At 38.7% G+C, this 14,522-nt stretch overlaps 1 protein-coding gene across 5 annotated transcripts in view; it reads right to left on the bottom strand.

Moving 5' to 3' along the window:
- Nucleotides 1-641: 641 nt before the first annotated feature.
- DYRK1A (dual specificity tyrosine phosphorylation regulated kinase 1A) overlaps nt 642-14,522 on the bottom strand; it is a 143,828-nt gene continuing 129,947 nt past the window's right edge. For all 5 annotated transcript variants that reach the window (XM_058523099.1, XM_058523096.1, XM_058523098.1 and 2 more), the window contains 3 exons: nt 9,330-9,636; nt 9,059-9,183; nt 642-3,893 (listed from right to left, as the gene is read on the bottom strand). In XM_058523099.1, the coding sequence (XP_058379082.1) occupies nt 3,273-3,893; nt 9,059-9,183; nt 9,330-9,636 (1,053 nt within the window). In that variant the 3' untranslated portion in view covers nt 642-3,272. The remainder of the gene's footprint in view (nt 3,894-9,058; nt 9,184-9,329; nt 9,637-14,522) is intronic.

The raw sequence follows: 14,522 nt of genomic DNA, 5'->3' as shown, positions 1-14,522 counted from the left end.
TCAGACCCTAAGAAAAAACTAAAGGAACTTTTCTTTTCTTACATGTGTTAAGTTTAACTTTATGTAGCCAACCTGAATTTTATAGAATCACATTTAATTTTCTAAGTAAGTTTGTTTGCCTTCTGAAAGCCACCTTTATACTCATGCCAATTAATTTATAAAAAGAGATAACTTTAGGTTAGAAATGAATTCACTGTGGCAGGAATTCTAGACTTTGTACAAGAAAGTCCCTGATAAGCCCCCATACAAGGATCTGGGGAAGCAGAAACACTATTATTTGTATTTCTTCTTGCTTCCAAGCAGATCAAAGCCTCGTAGAGAAAATCATCTAACTCTCACATCCATTCTAAACACTACAAACTACTAGCACTTTGAATCAGAGAGAAATTGTGAATATAGTAATCATTCATATAAAGAATCAATTTTAAAAATCAAAATGATCTGTTAAGCCTCCAATTTTACTTTCCGAGATTTTTGAAGCCTCTGTTGATGTAACTATTTTCCTTTTCACACATTTAACTAAACTTATACTCAGTATACCTACCAGACCATTACCTGGACCAGGTTAATTGCATAGGAAGATTTTTACTGTTTACATTTTTCTTAAATTAATTTTAAAAAAGCATAGTAAAGAGTCTGAGGACAAATTATTCAACTGTTTATCATACATAAGACCGCATGACTATAATACAAAGGGGGGTTCTTTTTCATTTAACGTTACAATATACACAGCAAGTCCGGACCAGATCTTACAATCTGCACACAGGTATTTAACCTTTTCCATGCTGTTTATGTTTACAATGCACAGAAGTCCTGTAACCAAACCGTGTAGTAAAGCACACAAAACTGGACTGTAACATAACACAGTATGCAGAAGCATTGGGTTTTATGATTTCCTTTATGTAAATAGCGGTTTAAAAACTGCTTTCGTTTTTTGGTGCTTGCTAAGATGTGGCAACCAGCACATAAAAAAATGACCTGACCCATATAATATCTTCACCTTATATTCCTAAACAGCAGTAACTACTGAATTCCTTTTGATATTGCTATACTCAAGATGATATCCTTTTATTCACTGTAAACCTTTATGAACTACCAAGTTCAAAAATCATCCACAGGCTTGACATTTAATTACAAAATAAATATGGATTTCCTGATTAATAACAAAAAAATTTTGTGGTTTATAAAAACGGCTATTTCCAAGTTTCCATTCACATTCACAGAGGTTTAAGCCTTTCTTTTGTCACTCTTTACATACAAAAACCTGCTTGTGTTCAGAAAAAATTGACCTAGTCAGCCACATGGAATTGACCAAGAAAAAGTAATGTGGTGTTCTGCTGAGTTGTTTTGAACAGGGTTATCGGCAGAGGTAGATTACTGCTTCTTTTCTAGGCTTCTTTTGATTCTGGACAGGTAAATTACTTATGATCATTCTCCCAGTTCAACCGCTCAAAAGTGTAACACCCTAAAATTGATCAATTTAAAATGGGAACACGAATTTAGCAACTGCCAGACTGTGTTACATTAAGGCAGCAGAATCTCAAAACTAGGCACCTGTTAAACACCAGCCTGTTCACTTCAGGTCATGCATGAGTTTGCCTGACTCCTGCTCATATCTGGGACCTGTCGGTGCAATAGAGGTCCTGCTTTCAAGTTTACAAGTAGGTTAATCAGGAATACAAGGGTCAACTGCTGGTTCCATAGCTTCTGGATCCAGTGTCCCTTTACCTTCAGAAGCCTGAACACATTGAGAATGTAACAGATGTTGTAATCTTGAATTAGATGTCATCTATTCTGCTCAGTACACAGAGTGCTGTAAATGTATTGGCTATGGATTCAACAACAGTTCCAGTTTTGTTTAAGCAAGAGTACAGCCATAATTTTCAACTGACATTTAAAAATGGTCTAGTTACACCTTGTGTCAAAGTGCAGAACTGCTACATTATTGGTTACAGACATCTATGTGCTATAAAAACAGCTTTGGTACAATAAATTATCAAAAAAGAAAATAAATTTTTGTAAAATTCACAGCATAATTGTGAGGCAAAAAAGCAGTCACATAAAATTCTGCATTTTTTAAAAATGTTCAGGATGAACAGAAGACATCTTTGTGCAGAAGAAATGGTGGAGATACCACGTGCCGAGAAAAAGCAAAAGAAAAAGTAAAAAGCAGGAAGGGACACAGCTGTAGCTATTTCCATCAAAGCAAACCACTACTTCTGTGACCTTCAACCAATAAGGAAGTCAACTTTATGACACACGCAAAGTGACCTTGCAATACCTTACAATTAGTGGGTCACAAAAGTCTATTTTAAAAGAAAGGCCTCTTGAATTACCCATTCTCTGTGTTTTCAGCATTAAGGACTGTCTGCAAAAGCATGTCCAAAAGTGATTGCATCTGAAATGGTAGGCTCTTCTAATTTCGAGTCCAAATCCATAAGGCCAAAGGTTATCCCAAAGACCACCACTCAGACCTCCCCAGGACTGGCCGCGACTGACCCGTTGATTGCTTCTCAGTGCACCATGGTTAGGAGACCAGTCACGTTCCATTACTATCTTACTGTGGCCTCTACAACAGGAGACCCACAGGATCCCATGTAATTGCTGCTTTGCTCCTCAGTAGGTTCAGACAGGAGAGTTCTGATCCCCGCCACTTAGCATGCTTACTGTGCCTTACAAACTCCAACACAACCGTCCCTTCCATACAGCTGAAGGTGATGTTTGTGTAAGCTGGAGGTCCCTCTTCCTTACAGTACTGCATTTCCGTGCCCAAGTGTGTTTAGAGGACTTAAAACCCCGAATTTCCCACCCCCCACCCAAAACAAAACAAAACAAAATGAAAAAAACAAAGGAAAAAACAAAAACAAAGGAAAAAACACCCTCATGGGGCCCTTTATGCAAATTATGTGCAGTGCCTTTTTATTTTAAACTTAGTTGGCAAATGACCAAGACCAACATCTGAACATTAACTTCTGTGGAATAGAAAGACAAAAAGCCCCACTATGACTGGGATGTGGCAAGTTAAAATGGGGTAGGCAAAAAGAGGACACCTCTGAGCTATCCATGACGATGGGTTTGGACATGGCTCTTTTAAAAACTTCATTGTCCCTTTGCAATCTTTTCAAGTTAAAAAAAAAAAGTCAGCTTTGCCCTCTTGTAGCGGTTCAGTGTGTTAATCTCCTTCTGATTCAAGCAGCTTTGCACTTTGTTTTTTGGAAAAAAACACCACTTCTATAAAAACACACAAGAAACAAACTCAAGTTTCAATTTAGTCACGAGCTAGCTACAGGACTCTGTTGCACACAAACTCCTGTCATGGGGGACTCTTCTCTATCAGCCCCTTGCCTCATTGTCAGATGTCCTTCAGTCATGTAATGTGCAGGACCTGTATTAGCAGAAAATTGGTATGTTGGATGTCCAGCTATGCCAGTCTCTTGGCGGGGATTGGAGTAGACGGTTAAATTAACGTCCATAGCTCCATTCTGTCCAAAGTCCAAGGTATTAGCAGCCACTGGGCGATTCTGGTAAGCCTGATTGCCTTGATTACCAGTAGAGGAGGAAGATGTAGAGGAAGAAGTAGTTGAGGAAGACAGGGATGTCATGGAGTGGTGACTATGGCCAACCTCCATAGAATCCTGGGTAGAGGAGCTATTCGTTGGAGAATTGTAGACCCTTGGCCTGGTCCGGTTACCCAACGCTTGTTGTCCATGGTGGTGGTGGTGGTGGTGGTGGTGGTGGTGGTGATGGGAACTGTTTCCATGGTGATGATGCAATGCATTCTGTTGAGGGGCTAGATGAAAGGTTGTTTCTTGAACGGGATGAGTTTCAACAGTGACTTGTGTAGGAGCTTCAGTGCCTGACCAACCGAGGGGAGCAGGAAATTGCTGACGCACCTGTAAGAACAGATTTTAAAAGGATTTATTCAGAGTACTGTTCCCAAAATTTAATCTTCAATCAAAAGCTATGACACTAGCATTTACAATAATTAGAGAGAAGGGGTTTTGAAACATTTAATGCGTTAGACAATTCTGTAATGCAAAATGCCAAATATTTTCAAATGAAAAAGAATTTAACTATGAAAGCTGCAATTTTTAGCAAGTTACACCCATAAACAGGCTCATGTATTTCACTAGCCACTTTCTTTCCTTGAGAGCATTGTTTACGCCAGAGGCCAACAAATTTTTTTTGGGAAAGGGCCAGAAAGTAAATATTTTTGACAGGTCCAAAAGGAATTCTTTACTTTCCCTTAAATCTCCTCCCTTCTCCATCTTTCTTGTTTCAATAGAAGCACTCCTAGCCATCTGGCTGCTCAACTATTCCTCTATCCAAACCATCAGCAAGTACTACTAACTGCACCTTCAAAACAGAGCCCAACCCTGGACTCTTCTCTCTATCTCCACCACCATCACTCCATCCCAGGCCACCATCACCTCCTGCCTAGACTAACACAACAGCCTCGTAAGTCAACTCCCTGCTTCCATCCTTGCCTTTTTCCAATCCATTCTCCAAAGAGTAGCAAGGATCATCTTTTTAAAACACAAATCCAATCACTTCCCTATTTATCATCCTTTAATGACTTCTCATTGCACTTAGAAAAACAAAATAATCCAAAAATCCATATAATGGTCTGCATAACCTGGCCAATGCTCATTTCTCCAATCTTTTCCTCTAGCCATTCTTCCTTTTGCCACCTAGGTTCCAACCACACCAAGTCTTCCTTTTATTCCTCCACCTGGTCAGTATCTTCCAAATGCCTCAGGGCATTTGTACTTACTGTTCCCTTCCACCTAGAATGCTCTGATTTCTAATTTCTGCTTGGATGCTTCTTTCTCATATTTTAGTTCCAGAGTCTTCCCTGACCACTCTGGCTAATGCTGTCCCAACTCTTCTGACAGAGGCTACCAGTTGTGCACAAAAAATATATTCTTCTTCCTGAGCACATGGCTGCACTACACTTTCCAGCCCCCACTGTACTTAGGTATGGCCATGTGACTAAGTTTTAGTCAATAGAATGTGAATGAAAGTTTCTATGTCCTGGCCAGACCTGGCTCACAAAATACCTCCCATGTCCTTCTGCCTGCTGGATACAGCAGACAACCAGGCCCTAAGGGATGGAAGAGCCACAAGGTGGTGGGAGCCCAGAACATGGGAGAGAGCCATGCCACTAACCTCAACACCCATTCAACACTGTTATATAAAAAAGAAAGAAACTTCAGACCCTTTAAACTACCGTATTTTTGGGTCTACCTGCTACCAGTTTGGCCGACTCAAATTACACATGCCACCCAACAAACAGCCCTTCTCCTGCCTTATTTCCTTTTTTATCAATTAATGGTATTTGCAATTTCTACTCATTTTATTCATTTTTTTTATTTACTGCGTCACTGGAAGCTCCAGCAAGGCAAGCCTGTGTCTCTATCACCAATGCGAGCGCAGACCATTAAGTATTTCCTCCATGAAGGTGGTATGAGAACCAAACTTCACAAAATACTACTGAAAACAATCCAATACAAAAACAGGCAGAAAGCTCTCAGAAAATACTCATGGTTCTTAAACTATGAAGCTACTCAAATTCATGCATAAGAAATAAGCAAAACGACACTCTGTCCAATATCATTTTTTATTTCAGACTGATCAAAGACGATCACACTGACTGCTTGTCCAGAGTCTGTTAGTGGGAGGTGAAATTGGTAAAACTATATGGAGGACAATTTGGCAACAGCCATCAAAATGACAAATCACATTGCCCTTTGACCCAGCAATTTCACATCCAGGACTTCATGTCACAGATAAACTGCATGTGTGTGAATGACGTCTGTGTAGTGTTACTTGTTACAGCATCATTTACAATAGTAAAAAAGATTGGAAATAAGCTAAACGTCCACTAATAGGAGGCTAGTTGAGATGACTTATGGAATATCTAAACAATGGAATACTATGTGACTGTAAAAAAAAGAAAAAAAAGGAAAAAGCTCTCTACATACTGATACAGAAAGAGCTTCAAGGGCCGGCCCAGTGGCTTAGTGGTTAAGTGCGCGCGCCCTGCTACCGGCGGCCCGGGTTCGGATCCCGGGCGCGCACCAATGCACCACTTCTCCGGCCATGCTGAGGCCGCGTCCCACATACAGCAACTAGAAGGATATGCAACTATGACATACAACTATCTACTGGGGCTTTGGGGAAGTAAAAAAGGAGGAGGATTAGCAATAGATGTTAGCTCAGAGCCGGTCTTCCTCAGCAAAAAGAGGAGGATTAGCATGGATGTTAGCTCAGGGCTGGTCTCCCTCACAAAAAAAAAAAAAAAGAAAAAAAGCAAGAGCTCCAAAATATAAATTAAAAAGTATACGTAAAACATGTAAAAAAAAAACAAGATATGAAACAGTGTGGGTATGCCACTATTTGTATACAAAGGTTAAGGTTAAGTAAAGAATATATATTTGCACTTGTATGTGCATAAAGTATCTCAAAAAGGATACAAAAAACTAATAACATTAGTTTAGAAACTGGGTGGCCAGAGGACGTGGAATGGAAGACTTCACTGAATTCCCTTTTTTAACCCACATGAATGTAATAACTATTTAAAAATTAAATAAAAAAGCATTAGAGACAAATAAGGCAAAATACTGACTTCTAAGGTGGGAGGTACACAAGGGTCTTATGTTACTCCTGGCATATTTTTATCTGTTTGCATTATCTAATACATTTGGAGGGAGGAAGGGAAAAAAGAAGGAAGGAAAGTCGTTCTAAAAATTAGGGAAAACCTCTGGGAGTGATATTTAATGTAAGACCTGAAGTATAAATAGTAGTTACTCAAGCAAAGAGGGAAGAAAAGTGTGCTCCAGGCTGAGCACAGTAAATGTGAGAAATGTGAAAGAGAACATGGTGTATGCCAAAAAATAAGAAAAAATCCAGTGAGACTAGAGTGAATGAAGAGGAGGAAGGATGACCTTACCCAGGTAGAGGTCAGATCATGGCAATCGCTCAGACCTTTGTGAGAAGTCTACATTTTAAGTACAAAGGAAAGCCATCACCGAACGTTCACCTGGCCGCAGAGAGGAGAATGGTGTTGACGGGCGAATGGAATTAGACACTGGAAATCCAGTCAGAACGTTCTTTATAGTAAGACAAGCTAGAGGTGGTTGTAGCAATGTATTTAGGATATTTAGAATCCACACAATTTACTATGTGATTCAGTGTGGGGGATGAGGGAGAGAGGAGTCAAGGATTAACTCCCTAGCCCCCAGGTGTGTGACTTGAGCAAATGGATGAATTTAGGACCAATTGTACAAACAACAGATAAAAGCAGAGAGCTGTGACGAAGGTAAAAATGATGACACCAGCTTATATGATGCATTTGCAGTGTCATGTTGTGGAGACTTTCCAAGTGATATTTATAGTAATCAATCAGAAATAAAGGCCCCAGGGCTCAGGAGTGGAGTCTAGGCCAGAAATAAAGGGGTAGAGTGACTTACGTTAAGATGGTTTCCTGCAGTGGTAAGAGCGGTGAGCTCAACCAGGAAGTGTGTCAGGTAAGAAGAGAAAGGGCATAACTTGAGGAATACCCATGTTTACACGGCAGGTAGAAGAGGAGGATTCAAAAAAGGAGACAGTGAAGGAAAGGCCAGAGAAGTGGGAGGGAAACGGGAGCATCCCGTCAAGGAAACCAGAGTGAGAGCTTCAAAGAGCAGGGAGAAGTGAACACTGTCAACGTGGCGAGGAATGAAGAAGGATAACCAACTACGCGTGCCCCGGACTCCTCAACAACAGTCACTGGTGACACTGCAAGACCGGCTTCCTGCAGTCAGGAGGTGGCCCACCTGCAGCGGTTCAAGAGTTCTATAAGGGTACAGAAAGAGAGCTCACGGGTAGCAGAAAGGTAGGAAAAGGGAAAAGGGAATGACAGAGGCCAGGAAAGGTTTTGCTTAAGATGGAAGAGAGCTGGGGATGATCAGATGCTGACAGGAAGAAAGAGCGAGCAGAAGAGGAGAGGCTGCAGACAGAGGAGCCAGAGGCTGAGTAAACGGCAGGAGGAGGAACCGCAGGGCACCAAGGTGGCCTGACCTCAGGTGAGAAGGAATCACCGCCTCTAATGAAAACCAAGAGTAAGAGCAGTGGACGAGCGCACACAGAGGCTGGACAAGGTATCTGGTGATGATACAAAGTGGAGGTGTTCCTGTCTCACGACTCTTCCTTACACAGCAAGGAGTGAATGAGAACAGATGGGGGAGGTCAAGGGTTTCCAAGAAGAGCAGAAAAGCTTAATGAACTATTAAAGAGAATGAGAGAGAGAGGGGATGACCTGAGAAACATCTAAGATCGCCCAGGAGAGGCTAGTGATGGTAACTAACAGTGGTAACAGTGTATCTCCATGCGTGGTTCTCGCCAGCAGCGAGCAGCAGGCCCAGCCACAAGAACGGGGAGTGATATTCATCAACGTCAGGTTTACTTCACTCATCAAGCAATATGCTGGCCACTCATTATACAACACCATAATGCAGTATTTAGCATGAAAGAACTTATTACTTTACAAAGAGTATTTAATAAATATTTTTACTACCACCATCTGCTTCATCCCATTAAAAAAAAATTACTTAATTAGATCCTCTTCTTTAACAGGTTTAAAAAACAAAGAAAAAGCCTTCAAAAAAACCAAAAACCAAAACAAAGCAATGATAAAAGATCATGAGGGGGAGCAGAGGGCAGAGATGAAGGTCATGAGGCAGGGCAAGTTCTTTAACCCACGAAGCCTCAGTTCCCAACGTAAAACGAAAATCCAAACAGCGTAAGGTTCAAAATGCTGCTGTAGCAAATGAGATACACACAGGAAAAAAACATTTGGAGCAATGGCTGGTACACGCCCCCAAAATTTAGCTATTTCTAAACGAGGGAAAAATTGTAAGGATGTGCTTCTTTAGTTATAAATAATTAGAATTCCTTATAAATGAAAAACTATGAACCTTTAGAGTAACGACATACTCATTCTCAAGACACTTGACATCCAACACTGCTAACCCTGGGTGGGCAGGGGACACGCATCAACGGTGGAGTGCAAGCTTACCTGGGGACTGTGTGTCTCACAGTCCATGGCCTGGACAGCAGCCGTGAAGTGCCCGCCGCTGTGCCGATGCTGATGCGTTGGATCCGACCTGGCTCTCCCACTGTTGCTTGTCCCCGATGATCCACCTTAAGTATCAGAACGCAATACAACTTTAGGTAAAATAATTCCTCCCCAGCCCATTAACAAACTTTAAAAACAATTAAAAATAACCCTCACTTTGTAAAGAAATAGTAAACACTTCAAAACCTAATCTACTGTCAAAAGGACAGACCTGAGCTTGAAGATGTACTGGAGGTGGTGCCCGAAGACTGTGACTGCTCCATCGCAGGACTCGTGGATACACTATTACTTGTATTTGTACCTTCATCGGCTGTTTTCTTGAAAAAACTGTGCTGCAGGGCATAGTAAGGTTGAATTCGAGTTTTGGGGTCATAATCAAGCATCCTTAAAATGAGGTCTTTGAACTTCAAGTAGTCAGCTACCGTATGACCCGATTCCCCAGCACGACGCCCACCAGGTCCTCCTGTTTCTACTCCAAGAATATTATGAAGTTTACGGGTTCCTGGTGGTTTATATTCCTAAAGAGGAGAAAGATAAAAAGGATTTCTCTAAATTTGACAGAAATGTAAAAGCCTACATAACTTAACTTTAAATATGCTTAAATATATTACATGTTGAGGCTTTTATTAAAAAGAATGCTTATAATAAAGTTAGATCCTCTGTATTTTCACACATTACTATTCCGAACGCACTGTAGTTACAGAAATTCAAAATAATGTTGAGACCAAAAATGACTATAAAGATCTAGCACAGGGGTCAGCAAACTACGGCCTGGCCCAGGGCCTGTTTTTGTACAGCCTCAGCTATGAATGGTTTTTATATGTTTAAAGGTTTTAAAAAAAAAACAAACAAAACCAAACAAGAATACGTAACAGCAGCCCACAAAGCCTAACCCTTTACTATCGGGTCCTTATAAAGGAGGTGTGCCGACCTCTACTCCAGCCCAGCTGTTCTGACTGTCTCTCCTGCCTGATGCCCCTGAGAACCTGGGTGCGCTTCCTTCAGTAACAGTGCTCACTATAGCTGCGGTGATCACTCCAAGTAAAGAATGACTGGTCCAATCCTACCTGATCATATTTAGATAATGAAATCAAAAGTAAATTACTTATGCCTCCCTTTAGAAAATACATTTAATAATAAATTACCTTAACATGTGTTGAGATTTTCTGAAAACTCACTTTTTAAATAGATAATAGTATAACCCTTAAGATCCCTATGAATATTGAATTTATTCAGAATAGCATCACTGGATTTTTGCTTCTAGCTATAATGTAGAAATTTGCAAGAGACCATTGCTCTCACTTTAAAAGCAAGAAAAAATCAGGCAGGTAAGCCACAAAAATCATTGCTTTTTAAAAATCCATCAGAGAGCTGAGGACTAAAGAAACCAGAATAAACTAAATTCTAGAAAATGAGAAGCCTTTCCTAGGAGGGAAGAGACTCATGGTGGAAGAAGGAACAAATGCCATCAATCTAGGTAAGGAGAATCCAGCCCAACTCTGAACCAACTTCTAACAGCTATGTTGGATAGGCCGAAGCACGGGGTCAGGCAGACAAGCCCAGACAGGATCCCCTAGGCCACTTCAGGGCAGCAGGCAGAGCCACAGGAAGGACACAGATTGCCTGAGGCACAAAAAGTTAGGAGTAGGCTGCTGGCTGGGCAATGCTGTACAGAGATCTCTCCAGTATCCACAAACACTGCTTAAAACCTATGAAGACAGTGGAGAACAGAATTTAAGCCAAGCAAACAAACAAACAAAGCACAGATTCAGTAAAACTACAAACGCTGATTCCCTCAGTCACACACTAGTGGCCTGACAGACTAAGAGGCATGTCTTGTTCTGAAGGGAAATAAGATTCACTTTCAAAAAAAAAAAAGATTTACTTGCACCCCAACTATTCTTAAATACAGAAAGTCCAGCATACATTTAAAAAATTACAGACACAAAAAACAAAAAAAAGGATCCATAATCAAGTGAAAAAAACAGAAGACCCACATAAACAAATGACCCAGAAAGAGGCAGACAGGCATTTAAAAATAACTATTAGGTTAAAGAACTTAGTTCAAAAGCTGGACAACATGTATGAACAGATGGGCAGGATTTCGCAAAAGGAAATGAAAACTACTTTTTTTTTTTTTTTAAGAAAAGGATAAATGTAAATGTGGAATTGCTAGAACTAAAAAATGCAATATCAGAAATGAAGAATCTAGGGGCCGGCCCCGGGGCTTAGCGGTTAAGTGCGTGCGCTCCGATGCAGGCTGCCCGGGTTCGGATCCCGGGCGCGCACAGACGCACTGCTTCTCCGGCCATGCTGAGGCCGCGTCCCACATACAGCAACTAGAAGAATGTGCAACTATGACTTACAACTATCGCCTGGGGCTTTAGGGGAAAAATAAATAAATAAATAAAATTAAAAAAAAAAAAAAAAAGAAATGAAGAATCCATTTAATGGTTTTAACAAGCAGACTGGACTCAGAAGAAAAAAAACCAAGGAACTAGAAGACAGAGCAAAAAAATCATTCAAACTAAAACAAAAAAGAAAACAGAATGAATAAACCAGAGACCTTTGAGATAATATTAAGCACTATAACATACATTTAATTGGAGAATTAGAAGGAGCAGAGAGAAAGACTGAAGCAGAACAAATATCTGAAAAGATAATATCTGAGGATTTTCGAAAATTAATGAAAGACATCAACCCACAGATCCAAGAAACTTAGCAAACTCCAAGGAAAATAAATACAAATAAAACTACCTAGGAACATAACAGTCGAACTGCTGAAAAAAATCAAGCATAAAGAGAAAACATCAAATTCAGCCAGGGGGAAGAGGGAGAAACATCATGTACAGAGAACAATACTTAGAAAAACCAGTGACTTCTTTTCAGAAACAATGTAATACAGAAAACAATGTCATCAACATTTTTAAACAATGTCATAACATCTTTTTTCTTTTGCTGAAATATCAACCTAGAATTCTATATCCATGGAAAATATTTTCCCCCAAATTAAGGTGAATGAAGATATTTTCAGATAAACGACTGCTGAGAGAATTCACCAGCAGAAGTTATTCACTAGAAAATAAAAAGTTAAAGAAGTTATTCAGGTTTAAAGAATATAATACCAGGTGGAAGCCAGGAATTACAGAAAGGAATGAAGAACTACGTGGGTAAAGAGAAAATATTTTTTTATTACCTTTGTTTTTTATGTGTTTTTACATCTCTTTAAAAGTCATTTTTTATTTAAGCAGTGTTGTGTTGTGAGGGTTATAATATATGCAGAAGTGTCATATAACAACAATATACAAGAGATGCAAGGAATTAGACAAAAGCACATGGTTATTACATGGTTTATCAAGTGATGATATTATGTGAAGGTCAACTGATAAGTTAAAGATGCAAATAATAAAAGTAACACTAAAAATTACACACAGAGGAATAGCTAAAAAGTCAATAGAGGAGTGAAATAAAATACTGAAAAGTACTCAACTCAAAAGAAGGCAGGAAAGGAGGAACGGGGAACAAAACAGATAAGACAAATAGCACACGAATCACCAGTCTAAAACCCAAGCTTCTGAATAATTAAATGGGCTAAATACTCATTTGCGAAAAAAAGAGACTATCAGATTGGATTAAAAAAAGCATGACAACTATATTTTGCATACAAAAGTCATACTTTACACATAAAAGTATGAACAGGTTTAAAGTAAAAGGGTAGAAAAAATATATAATATGAAAATGTTAAGAATAAGAAAGCTGGTATAGCTATAGTAATATCAAAGTAGACAAAGACAAAAATATTAAAGTGGGACATTTCATGATGATGAAAAAGTGAATTTAATACGAAGTCATAACAACACTAAACGGATACACGCCTATTAAGAGAGCTGGAAAAAAAATAAGCAACTAAAGGAAGATTAAGATAAATCCAAAATTATCACTGAAGATTAACACACACACAACCAAAGGTTGTAAAAGATGTAAAGAAAAATATCAAACAACCTGACCTATATTGACATTTGTAGACCACTACACCAAACAAACATAAAATACAACTCTTCTCAAGCATCCCACACAGAACATTCACCAAGACAAATTACCTGTTGGGTCATAAAACAAGTCTCAATGAATCTTAAAGGAGTGAAATCATATTTTCTAAAAGACCACAATGCTATTGAATTAGAAATAAGTAACAATAAGATATCTAGAAAATCCTCAAATATTTTGAAATTATATGACAACACTCTAAGTAAAGATGGGTCAATAAAGAAATCACAAGGGAAATTAGAAGTGTTTCAAAATGAATGAGAGTTAAAAATAACATCAAAAGGTGCAAGATGCAGCTAAAGTAGTGCTTAGAGGGAAATTTATACCATTAAATGCTATAAGAGAAGAAGAAAGATTTAAATAAGTGATCTAAGCTTCTACTTTCAGAATCTAGAAAAAGTAAATTCAACCTGAAGTAAGGAGGAAAAAAGGAAACAATAAAGAGCAAAAATAAATGAAAAGAACTAGACTGAGAATAGGAAAAAACAAAACAAAACAAAAAAACCAAAAGCTGGTTGTTTGAAAAGATTAATGAATTTGATAAACCCCTGGCAGTAGTACGTTTAGAAAAAAGGAGAAAACACAAATGACCGATATCAGGAATAAAAGAGAGACTACCACTACAGATCCTCCAGAAATTAAAAGACAATATGAAATATTGTGGATAATTTTATGCTAGCAAATCCAACAACTCCGATGAAGACAAGTTTCTTGAAATACGCAGCTTACCAAAACTAATTCAAAAGGAAAAAGAAAATCTGAATAGCCATATATTTATCAAAAAAACGTGAATTACAATTAATAACCTTCTAACAAAGAACACCCCAGGGTCCTGATACTTCCACTGATGAATTCTATTAAACATTTACAAAAGAAATAATGCCAATCTTATACAAATTCTTTCAGAAAAATCAATAAAAAATACTTTCCAATAGTTTTATGAGACTAGCATAATCCTGAGATCAAAACCTAATGAAGATATTACAAAATTTTAGACAAATACTCATTTAATGACAAAGAAACACAATTCTTACCAATAGACTAGCAAATTAAACCCAGTAACATGTACTAGGATAGTGTATCAAGGCTAAGTGTGGTTTATCATAAGTTGAGCTTAATATTCCAAAAATTACTTAATGTATTTCACCAACTAACAGGAGAAAAATCACATGGTCATCTCTATAGATGCAGGAAAAGCATGTGACAATATTCAAAAGCCATTTATGATTTTAAAAAACAAAAAATACCTCTCAAAACACTAAACATAGAAAACTACTCTTTCAACATGATAGATGGCTATAAAAAATACGCAACTACATTAAAGTTGAATGAATGTGTGCCTTTCCCTTAGACTGGG

The sequence above is a fragment of the Diceros bicornis genome, chromosome 27 (genome assembly GCF_020826845.1).
Source record: "Diceros bicornis minor isolate mBicDic1 chromosome 27, mDicBic1.mat.cur, whole genome shotgun sequence".
NCBI lineage: Eukaryota > Metazoa > Chordata > Mammalia > Perissodactyla > Rhinocerotidae > Diceros > Diceros bicornis.
This window is presented reverse-complemented; position numbering and strand designations above follow the sequence as displayed.